Here is a 12,791-nt window from a genome sequence, read left to right as displayed (position 1 = left end):
GGACCAGATGCCATGATCTTCGTTTTCTGGATGTTGAGCTTTAAGCCAACTTTTTCACTCTCCTCTTTCACTTTCATCAAGAGGCTCTTTAGTTCTTCACTTTCTGCCATAAGGGTGGTCATCTGCATATCTGAGGTTATTGATATTTCTCCTGGCAATCTTGATTCCAGCTTGTGCTTCATCCAACCCAGTGTTTCTCATAATGTACTCTGCATATAAGTTAAATAAGCAGGGTGACAATATACAGCCTTGACATACTCCTTTTCCTATTTGGAACCAGTCTGTTGTTCCATGTCCAGTTCTAACTGTTGCTTCCAGACCTGCATATAGGTTTCTCAAGAGGCAGGTCAGGTGGTCTGGTATTCCCATCTCTTGAAGAATTTTCCACAGTTTATTGTGATCCACAGAGTCAAAGTGTTTGGCATAGTCAATAAAGCAGAAGTAGATGCTTTTCTGGAACTCTTTTACTTTTTCGATGATCCAGCGGATGTTGGCAATTTGATCTCTGGTTCCTTTGCCTTTTCTAAAACCAGCTAGAACATCTGGAAGTTCACAGTTTACGTATTGCAGAAGCCTGGCTTGGAGAATTTTGAGCCTTACTTTACTAGCATGTGAGATGAGTGCAATTGTGTGGTAGTTTGAGCATTCTTTGGCACTGCCTTTCTTTGGGATTGGAATGAAGACTGACCTTTTCCAGTCCTGTGGCCACTGCTGAGTTTTCCAAATTTGCTGGCATATTGAGTGCAGCACTTTCACAGCATCATCTTCCAGGATTTGAAATAGTTCAACTGGAATTCCATCACCTCCACTAGCTTTGTTTGTAGTGATGCTTTCTAAGGCCCACTTGACTTCACATTCCAGGATGTCTGGCTCTAGGTGAGTGATCACACCATTGTGATTATATTGGTCGTGAAGATTTTTTTGGACAGTTCTTCTGTGTATTTTTGCCACCTTTTCTTAATATCTTCTGCTTCTGTTAGGTCCATACCATTTCTGTCCTTTATCGAGCCCATCTTTGCATGAAATGTTCCCTTGGTATCTCTAATTTTCTTGAAGAGATCTCTAGTCTTTCTCATTCTGTTGTTTTCCTCTATTTCTTTGCATTGATCACTGAGGAAGGCTTTCTTATCTCTCCTTGCTACTCTTTGGAACTCTGCATTCAGATGCTTATATCTTTCCTTTTCTTCCTTGCTTTTCGCTTCTCTTCTTTTCACAGCTATTTGTAAGGCCTCCCCAGGCAGCCATTTTGCTTTTTTGCATTTCTTTTCCATGGGGATGGTCTTGATCCCTGTCTCCTGTACAATGTCACAAACGTCCATCCATAGTTCATCAGGCACTCTATCAGATCTAGTCCCTTAAATCTATTTCTCACTTCCACTGTATAATCATAAGGGATTTGATTTAGTTCATACCTGAATGGTCTAGTGATTTTCCCCACTTTCTTCAATTTAAGTCTGAATTTGGCAATAAGGAGTTCATGATCTGAGCCACAGTCAGATCCCAGTCTTGTTTTTGCTGACTGTATAGAGCTTCTCCATCTTTGGGTGCAAAGAATATAATCAATCTGATTTCGGTGTTGACCATCTGGTGATGTCCATGTGTAGAGTCTTCTCTTGTGTTGTTGGAAGAGGGTGTTTGCTATGACCAGTGCGTTCTCTTGGCAAAACTCTATTAGCCTTTACCCTGCTTCATTCCGTATTCCACGGCCAAATTTGCCTGTCAACCCAGGTGTTTCTTGACTTCCTACTTTTGCATTCCAGTCCCCTATAATGAAAAGGACATCTTTTTTGGGTGTTAGTTCTAAAAGGTCTTGTAGAGAGCAATATTGCATAGGAACCTGGAATGTTAGGTCCATGAATCAAGGCAATTGGAAGTTGTCAAACAGGAGATGGCAAGAGTGAACGTTGGCATCCTAGGAATCAGCGAACTAAAATGGACTGGAATGGGTGAATTTAACTCAGATGACAATTATATCTACTACTGCGGGCAGGAATCGCTTAGAAGAAATGGAGTAGCCATCATGGTCAACAAAAGAGTCTGAAATGCAGTACTTGGATGCAATCTCAAAAACGACAGAATGATCTCTGTTCGTTTCCAAGGCAAACCATTCAATATCACAGTAATCCAAGTCTATGCCCCAACCAGTAACGCTGAAGAAGCTGAACAGTTCTATGAAGACCTACAAGACCTTTTAGAACTAACCATGTCCTTAATATATGTTAATTTACCTGAAATGAACTGACTTGAAAGATACAATTCATAGTAAATTCCAGTAATGACACACAAATTGTTAGTCACATATTAGTGATAAAAAATCTATATGTGCACATGTGACAAAGATTATTGGAAGTCTTTTTATGAATAAAAGTAAAAAGGAATTGCACATGGCTCTAAGGAATTTCCCACTAGATTCTGTGTAGATGGAGAGATCTACTATGAGTCTCATTGTTTCTTCCCCCTCCCCCCATTGACTATTTGAATCTCCCCCATCATGGATAATTCACAACAGATGGTTTCTTTGTATAGCTTTTATTTTTATGCTGGGATAAATGTTGATAGGAATATATCCTGGTTTAGTTTTAATTGTAGTTTAATCACCTGCCTCTTCATAGTTTTTACATGTTGGTCTGTATAAATGTGTGGTGGTGGCAGCTTGTGTTTATAGTAAGACAAAACACTCATCATCACATTGCATTGAGTTCAGATTTTTCCCAAACTGCAACAAAATGTGAATGAACATTATAAACTCAGGTTAGAAATACAGATACAGCCTATTGACTTTACTTTTTAATGAGACTCAACATTTTGTTTTTGAGTTTTCTTTTTAAAAAAATAAATAATATTTGTTTCACATGTAAAATAATTATTAGACTTAAGAGTTTAGTTTACTGGAAACTAAAAAATAAACTAAGAAATACTCAAAAGTATAATAATTATTTTACATATAAAAGAGTTGAGGTAGTCTACAAAAATGCAGACAAATGTGAGAAGGAAAAACTAGGAGCTCCAAATACATTTTGCACAAGATTCTTCCCAGTTTGAAAATATACCACACATTCAGCTCTGCATCCTAGAAGTCAGTTTTTCTTTTCTTTTTTTTTTGTTAATGTATTTTTTAAAATTTTATTTTATTTTTAAACTTTACAATATTGTATTAGTTTTGCCAAATATCGAAATGAATCCGCCACAGGTATACATGTGTTCCCCATCCTGAACCCTCCTCCCTCCTCCCTCCCCATACCATCCCTCTGGGTCGTCCCAGTGCACCAGCCCCAAGCATCCAGTATCGTGCATCAAACCTGGCCTGCGACTTGTTTCATACATGATATTATACATGTTTCAATGCCATTCTCCCAAATCTTCCCACCATCTTCCTCTCCCACAGAGTCCATAAGACTGATCTTTTCTGTTTTACTCAAAACACTAGTATTAAGCAGTCACATTAAAAAAAGAGAAATTCAAAGATCATTCACTAAAAAATTTAAATTTTCTACTAGTAATGATTTAATGTATATTATCTAGTAAAAGAGTTGATAACTTTCCTTATAAATATACATTAAAAATCATGTCAGAGTCCACAGCACCTTGTGACGTATGATTACGCTCCCTCCCTCCCTCCTTCTCTAGACACATCTCCAGTCTTCTCAGTGTTTATATGTGGACCCTGAGACACTGACAAGAAAGCAACCTTCATCTTCTCTTTTATGACTTTAGGAAATCATTCTGAGTCAAAAGAAATATTACCTGCGATGTTGTTTATTTTTAAACAAATGGACCAGACCAAATGGATCTGGTCTACAAGACTCTGATTTTAAAACTGCATACTGATCAAGTATCATATTGTTCTGAATTTAGTTGAAAAAAGTGTGTCATAAGAATCACTTTTGTAGAAACTTATAAGGGAAAATAATCTGAAAAAAATGAATATAGATATGTAAAACTGAATCACTTTTTGCATACCTGAAACTAATACAATACTGTAAATCAACTATACTTCAATAAAAAAAACTAAGTAATGAAAAAAATGAATATGAATGCCATGCATGAACCTCCACTGAAATGCAGTCTTTATGAACTGGTTGGAAGGAGAATATGTTCGAGATATCCATTTGAAAGTATGGCAGGATAAATCTCTCTGTGAGTCTTGATAAAACAAATTTTTAATGAGTGGAAAAAGAGAATTTCTTTCTAAAGAAATAAATCATTTTGAAATAGAATGTGGTCAATCATGCAATCTTATAGATCTGAAGGAAAAACTATAAAAGTTATTTAATACAGGACCAGCTGTAGAAATTTGAATTAACTATATATTCTCAAATACGGCAACATTGTCATGGCATCCCTTTTCTTTTGTCTTCTGTTGGCTTCTCTCCCTCTTACCAACCCTCTCCCAAACCATAATTGTGATTATTTTTAAAAACCTAGAATACGTTTTTTTTCTTTTCATTTTTATTTTATACCAGAGCACGGCTGATTAACAATGTTGGGTTAATTTCAAATGTAGAGCAAAGTGATTCAGTTATACCTATACTTGTGTTTATTGTTTTTCAAATATTTTTCCCATTTAGGTTAATATAGAATACTGAACAGCATTTCCTATGCTATACAGGTCCTTGTTTGTTATCTCTTTTAAATATAGTGGTATGTACATGTCAATTCCAAGCTTTTAATCTATCCCTACCCCTTCCCTCCTGCTAACCATAACCATAACCATAACCATAACCATAACTCTAAGTCTGTGAGACTAGAATATGGTCTTATCTTCTGGAATTATACATGCCCCCTGGGTAAACAATTCAGCACCAGAGTTTTTGAGTGCATTGGCTCAGAAACCAGATTGTCAAGGACAGACTACAAGTGTTATCACTTACTCTGGTGTCCTCAGACAAATTATCTAACTTTCCTGTGCCTCAGTTTCCTTATCTGTAAACTAGGGACACACACACACACACACAGAAGTCGCTCAGTCATGCCCTACTCTGCGACCCCATGGATTGTAGCCCACCAGGCTCCTCAGTCCATGGGATTTTCCAGGCATGAATACTGGAGTGGGTTCCATTTCCTTCTCCAGGGGATCTTCCTGAGCCAGGGATCGAACCCAGGTCTCCCGCATTGTAGGCAGACGCTTTACCGTCTGAGCTACCAGGGAAGTCCAAACTAGGGACAATAACAGTAATTATCTCAGAAGTTGACATGATAATTAAATGAGTTAATAAATGTAAAGTACTTAGAAACAGTGCTTGGTATACAATAACTTTTTAATAAAGTTTAAAAAACATTTTATAATGACAATTTCAAAGATTAATTTTGGACCAATGATTCCTAAATTTCTATCTCTATCCTCTAGCTTTCTTAATTTTAACAATAATGTCAAATTTTGTCAAAAAAATAAAATGAAATTTAGTCTTATCTTTATATAAACTGTTATATACCCACCCATCAGACATTTATTTAATACCTATTTTAAGATACTTTTTTTTTTTTTCTGGTGTCAGGGATATGGAGGCAAATAATTCTTTATTCTCTATTGGATGAGAAAAACAAGTATAGAAATGGTTACAGTACGATGTGATAAATATTTGGATTGAGGTATAAAGGGGCTATAAAATTATTGAAGACATTTGTCTAAATCAGACTTTTGCTCAAACATTGTGAGTTATCCGTTGATGTATAGCAAATTATCCTGAAATTTGGCAGCATAAAACAAGAAACATTTATTACTGGATAGCTTCTGCAGGTCAGGAATCTGGGCGCAGCTCAGCTGGATACTTCAGGCTCAGGGTCCCTCACAGGCTGCAGTCCAGGTATGGCAAGGGCTGCAGTGATCTCAGGATCAAATGAAGGAGAAGCTGCTTCTAGGCTCACTCATGTGATTATTGGCAAGATTTACTTCCTCAAGGGTTGTTGGACTAAGGGTCTCAGCTTCTTTTTTTTTTTTTTTGCATTTTAATAGGGCTTTTATTGCAGTAAAAATATATTATTTCCCACTACACTTAGGGTCCAAATAACAGGGTCTCAGTTTCTTGTTGGCTGTTGACTGGAGGCCTTCCTCACTTCCCTGCCTCTGGGGAGTCTCCACAGGACAGCTCGCAACTTGGTAGCTGGTTTCTCCCAGAGGGCTCCAAAAGAGCAAGCAAGAAAGGCTGAGTAGGACTGATGTCAGTCTTTTTGCAGCTGAATCTCAAAAGTGACATTTCATTATGTTTGCCATATTCTATTTGTTAGAAGCAAGTCATAGGTTCAGCCCAAAGCCAATGGGAAATAATTACACAAGGGCATAAAACAGAAGGCGGGAACCACTGAAGACCATTTTAGAGTCTGCCAATCCCAAATATGATGAATTAAATTTGTCTTTTTTTTGTTTTTGTTATTTATCTTCTCCACTTTCTCTACTATCTCCTACTCCTTCACTCTGAATAGATGCATTTACTGCAAAGTGTTATTTTTCCACTTTAGAAAAGCCAGAGGACGCCAATAAGCCCAGAGAAAACTAATAAAAAAATATTCTATATTCTGAATAGCTGTAAATATAAATGAAAATAATGTAAATGTAAATGTAAACTTTCAGGAGAAAGATTAATTTAATGATCGTACAGTCATCACAGATATAAGAAATCTGGACACAAATTTCATTAACAGCTATCAAGATCTTGGTTTTAACACAACATTATAAAAATCAACTATGCTGCTACTGCTAAGTCACTTCATTCGTGTCCAACTCTGTGCGGCCCCATAGACGGCAGCCCACAAGGCTCCGCCATCCCTGGGATTCTCCAGGCAAGAACACTGGAGTGGGTTGCCATTTCCTTCTCCAATGCATGAAAGTGAAAAATGAAAGTGAAGTCGCTGTCATGTCTGACTCAGCGACCCCATGGACTGCAGCCCACCAAGGCTCCTCCACCCATGGGATTTTCCAGGCAAGAGTACTGGAGTGGGGTGCCATTGCCTTCTCCAAAAATCAACTATACTTCAATTTAAAAAAATTACTGACAATTACACACTGCTATATTTAAAGTGGATAATCAACAAAGACCTACTGTATAGCGCAGGGAACTCTGCTCAATGTGGCAGCCTCAATGGGAGGGGAGTTGGGGGAGAATGGATACGTGTATATGTATGGCTGAGTCCCTTTGCTGTCTACCTGAAACTACCACAACATTGTTAATCAGCTATACCCCAATATAAAATTAAAAGTTAAAAAAAACCCAAAACAACAAAAAAATTTTAAAGGAAAAACATGTTAAAATAAAGATCTTGTTGAAAACATTACTGGGCTGTGCCGCCAACCACCAGCCTGGACTGTCATGTCAGGCAAGTAGCAGAACAGCAGACTGTTGCCAGCCCTGCTGCATGAATCACCTGGGCAAGCTACTCACCGTCGAGCTTTGACCTCCTCATTTGTAGAGTGGCTGTATGAGTGCCTGCTCTCCCCACTGCCACAGGAGTTTTGTCATTTCTCATAATAATACATAGAGAGAGTCAATATACGCCTTGAAACACTGTCAAGTGCTGACGAATGTAAGGTATCATTATCATTTTGTTCATCATTAGATCTAGGAATATTTTTTCTTATCAGCAGGTATTACATTTTACAAGCTCAGAAAGTCTAATTACTTTCTTAAAAAATTTTGTTTTATTGAAGTGTAGTTTATTTTTAATGTTGTATTAATGTCTGCTGTACTGCAAAGTGATTAGTTATATACACATTTTTCCATATTCTTTTCCATTATGGTTTATCACAGGATATTGAATATAATTCCCTTACTCTACAGTGGGATTCTGTTGTTTATCCATTCTGTATGTAACAATTTACATCAGCTGATCCCAAACTCCCAATCCATCCCCCACCCCATCCCCCAGCAACCACAGTCTGTTCTCTGTGTCTATGAGTCTGTTTCTGTCTCACAGATAAGCTCAGTTGTGTCGTATTTAGATTTATAAATGATATCACATGGTATTTGTCTTTCTGCTTATTTCCCTTGGTATGACAATCTCTAGGTCCACCTATGTTGCTGCAAATGGCATTATTTCATTCTCTTTTATGGCTGAGTAATATTCCATTGTATATGCGTACCACATTTTATTTAGCCATTCATCTGTAGATGGACATTTAGGTTGTTTCCACGTCTTGGCTATTGTAAATAGTGCTGCTATGAACACTGAAGTGGTATGTATCTTTTAAAATTAATTTTGTCCATAGCTGACACTTTCTAAATGGTGATTTCTTTCAGATTTTTAGGAAATGAAATACTCTCCTAAATGGTTTCATGTTCTAGATATCCATTTTCTGCTTTTCCCATCTCAACCCATACTTACACTCTTCCCACATTCTCAGTAAATTGGTGTTATGAAACCTTGTATTGCTGTTTGACAAATCCATGCCCATCAGAAATATAGAGACATTTTTTACAATCACAATAAAAATTAGCTAAAAATAAAAATAATCTATAATGAATGGTTTTATATACCTTTCAAGTTTCACTTCTAAACATTTAAAAATTTTGAATTTTAAACATTAGTATGAATAATTCAAGGTTGATGAGCATCCTTAAATTACAAGTCTCAGAACAGACTGAATTAGTTCTCTAGTTCGCCTTTTTCCTTGTGTTCCAGAGTCATCCAAGTTAATTCCATGTCCCTGCGGTCAGTGAGACGCTGGAGGTTATCTGGACTGAAATATGGGAGAAGTGTCCTAGAAAGAATCCTCAGAATCTGCCAGAGCAGAGTTCTCCACACTTCTAGGATCATGTATCCTATGACTAAAAGCTATGTGAGCACACACCCTTATAGGTATAATTTAAAATTTAGAAATTATACACATATCAATCTGTATTAACTAGGCATATTATAAAAGATGCCATCTACAAATAGAAAACAGTGAGATGAAATAAAATATTTAAAAATAAATTTAAAATGATATTTATTAATGGTACTCTGAACCTTTTATCCTCAAATTATAGAGATTTGTTTTGAGGTCTATACAGTTTACAAATGCCTTGCAAATTAAACTGGCATCATACTATTATTTGCTAATTTTGAAAAGGACAATGTACATTTAGGGCTAGGCTTATTGTTTTAATAATGATGTCTATCCATATTTCAATTGATGTTTTTGAAAATTTTTATTTTTTTGGCCTATATCTCAGCAGAACTGATTGGATCACCACTAATTTTGTCTCTCAGTGTGACTGAAAAGGAGCTCCTTCAAGAAATAGGGGAAATATCAATTAGTCTTTTTTTTTTTTAAATAGTCTTGCATTATAAATATTACCATCAATCCAAAGTTTTTTTTCAGGGAAATGTTTAAAGCTATTGGTCCACCAGTAAGTGTTAATTTAGTTAAATTACATGATATAATCTATAACTCTGCTTAACCATCCAAAGAAAACAGCAATAGATTGTGAACCTCAGACAATAACATAAAGCAAAGATGTCATTATTATCCCTCGATACAATACAGTGAAGACTGAAATGTCAACTGAGTGAGGGTACCTATCTTCTAAATATGTCAAGTATAATTTCTTTTTTATTTTTAAACATATAAATAGGTACAATATATATATTTTCCACGCAGAGTTGTACACACCCCAGTCTAGAGACCATTTACTACATCCCTTTGTGTTCATCCATGTCCCTAGTGTGACCTGGGCAAGAATCGGTTACACAGAAGGGGGACAAGAATGTAAACAGACACACCTGCTGCAACCAAAGAGCTCCAACTTCATTAAATTATTGGGTTGGCCAAAAAGTGTGTTTGGGATTTAAAAAAAAAAAAAGGAAAAACCCAAAAGAACTTTTTGGCCAACCTAATATATTTTTATACATTAAGCTAAGAAATATTCAGTTGAACAAAGGATTACATAGCTAAGGTATGTCTGAAACTTTCTTCTGGAGAAATCTAGAAGCCCATGACCCACAGTTCTGACAAATGTTTGAAATGGAACACTTTACTAAAGAGCTAAACATACCAGTTTTTTAAGTTCCTGAGTTTTATGTTTGTTTTATTTCTCTTACATGCAAAATCACAGCCTTAGATCTAAAAGAGAAAATACTTTTAGCCAAACATGCTATGAAAGTTTTGAATGTAATTCAATGCTAAATAGAGCATTAGTTATAAAATACAATACATTGAGACATTAAAGAAAGCTAAAAGTTTTGAATATTTTGGAGATAGATCATATTAAGGCAAAGCTTAAAAAGGATATGGTTCTTTCAGTATTTCAGTGAGTTTAATCCTGACTTGTCTAGGGGCTTTGGAAATACCAGCTACCTCATGCATCTCAAGATAATATAAAATCAGTGGACTCTGACCTCCAAAATTGAAGAGAACACGGTTAAACTCTGGACCACTACTGATATAATGGGACTGTAAGGGGTAGAAAAAAAAGAAGAGTCAATTATTACTTTTGTGTATTTTTAAATAACTGTAAATTAAATATATCTGCATTATAACTATAAATACAATTATTATCTGGTATATTAAAGGGAAATTTTGCAAGGCATTCTTCTTAATGAAAGTGCTTATGAGCCTATGAGTGTGTGCTGTAAGGCTCTGGTGGTCTTTTAGCATGAAGACAGGCCAATAGAGATCATTCTATCTGAAGAACAGAAAGAGAAAAATGAGCATAACCCCAGAAAAAGGGATAGGAAAAAATATGAAGAAATAATGATTGAAACTTTCCAAGTTTTATGAAAAACACATCCTAGAAACTTAACTCCAAGTAGGATAAAGTCACATCTAGATGCATCATAGTCAAAAGTGTTAAAAAAGACAAAAAGAAAAATTTCAAAACCAGCAAGAGAAAAACGACATATAAGAGAACCCCCAAAAGTTAACAGGTGACTTCTCATCAGAACAGTGGAGGCCAGAAGCCCATCAAAGTGCTGATGAAAGAAACTTCGATCATGAATTCTGTGTCAGGGAGACAATCACCATAATTATAATTGCTTCAATATTCTACTATTGACTTCTTGTAGAATACAAGGTAAGTATAGCAACTACTCATATGTTGTCTTTCCTCAGTTTTTGTAATTCCTAGATGAGAGATTTATTGTTCATTCCACTTCCTATGGGGAAAGATTTTTTTTTCTCATTTGTTTTAACTGATATATAAAATTCTCATATTTCTTTTGCTTATGGTCAATTTTTCACTGTATTCATTCATAGCTACTACAAAATTATTTCAAATGGTGGGACTATTGTAATCACACTATTGTCTTGATGACAATTCATATCAGGTATATATCTAGCCTGATCTCAAAAACTGCATGCAGAACTGGAGTGAGCTCTATCAAGTTTAAAAGGAGATCTTGCCTGTCTAGAAAGATGTCTTAATGACCCTTTTTCTGAGTTCTGTCTTGGTAATAATAAAACAGAAACTCTATCTTACTGAAGTTTTAGATATAGACATTTCTGTTATTTTTCTGCAGTTACTAGTTTCTAAACTAGGAAAACCACAGTACACAGATCTGTCCTCCTCTATGAGAATCTATGACTTTTAAAGGATAGTCCCATCAGTCAAGAGCAGAAATAAGCATTAAATGCAAATCCAGTGTTTTGTGAAGCCTTAGCCATTTTCAATGCCAAAGAATGCTCAAACTACTGCACAATTGCACTCATCTTACATGCTAGTAAAGTAATGCTCAAATTTCTCCAAGCCAGGCTTCAGCAATACGTGAACCATGAACTTCAATCTGGTTTTAGAAAATGCAGAGGAACCTTTCAAATTGCCAATATCTGCTGGATCATCGAAAAAGCAAGAGAGTTCCAGAAAAACATCTATTTCTGCTTTATTGACTATGCCAAAGCTGTTGACTGTGTGGATCACAACAAACTGTGGAAAATTCTGAAAGAGATGGGAATACCAGACCACATGAACTGCCTCTTGAGAAACCTATATGCAGGTCTGGAAGCAACAGTTAGAACCGGACATGGAACAATAGACTGGTTCCAAATAGGAAAAGGAGTATGTCAAGGCTGTATACTGTCACCCTGCTTATTTAACTTATATGCAAAGTACATCATGAGAAATGCTGGGCTGGAAGAAGCACAAGCTGGAATCAAGATTTCTGGGAGAAATATCAATAACCTCAGATATGCAGATGACACCACCCTTATGGCAGAAAGTGAAAAGGAACTAAAAAGCCTCTTGATGAAAGTGAAAGAGGAGAGTGAAAAAGTTGGCTTAAAGCTCAACATTCAGAAAACGAAGATCATGGCATCTGGTCCCATCACTTCATGGGAAATAGATGGGGAAACAGTGGAAACAGTGTCAGACTTTATTTTTTGGGGCTCCAAAATCACTGCAGATGGTGACTGCAGCCATGAAAATAAAAGACGCTTACTCCTTGGAAGGAAAGTTATGACCAACCTAGACAGCATATTGAAAAGCAGAGACATTACTTTGCCAACAAAGGTCCAATTAGTCAAGGCTATGGTTTTTCCAGTGGTCATGTATGGATGTGAGAGTTGGACTGTGAAGAAAGCTGAGTGCTGAAGAACTGATGCTTTTGAATTACGGTGTTGGAGAAGACTCTTGAGAGTCCCTTGGACTGCAAGGAGATCCAACCAGTCCATTCTGAAGGAGATCAGCCCTGGGATTTCTTTGGAAGGAATGATGCTAAAGCTGAAACTCCAGTACTTTGGTCACCTCATGCGAAGAGTTGACTCATTGAAAAAGACTCTGATGCTGGGAAGGATTGGGGGCAGGAGGAGAAGGGGACGACAGAGGATGAGATGGCTGGATGGCATCACTGACTCGATGGACGTGAGTTTGAGTGAACTCCGGGAG

General features: G+C 36.5%; 1 protein-coding gene across 1 annotated transcript in view; it reads right to left on the bottom strand.

Annotated features, from left to right (window-relative positions):
• The window catches only part of FAM227B (family with sequence similarity 227, member B), a 217,778-nt gene that overhangs the window by 16,195 nt on the left and 188,792 nt on the right, over positions 1-12,791 (bottom strand). The window contains exon 13 of the mRNA XM_010839519.1: positions 10,204-10,366. Within this exon, the coding sequence (XP_010837821.1) occupies positions 10,204-10,366 (163 nt within the window). The remainder of the gene's footprint in view (positions 1-10,203; positions 10,367-12,791) is intronic.

This window comes from Bison bison, unplaced genomic scaffold (assembly GCF_000754665.1).
Source record: "Bison bison bison isolate TAMUID 2011002044 unplaced genomic scaffold, Bison_UMD1.0 scf7180017864118, whole genome shotgun sequence".
In the NCBI taxonomy this organism is placed as follows: domain Eukaryota; kingdom Metazoa; phylum Chordata; class Mammalia; order Artiodactyla; family Bovidae; genus Bison; species Bison bison.
The sequence above is the reverse complement of the archived record's forward strand: the minus strand, read 5'-3'. Positions and strand labels throughout refer to the sequence as shown.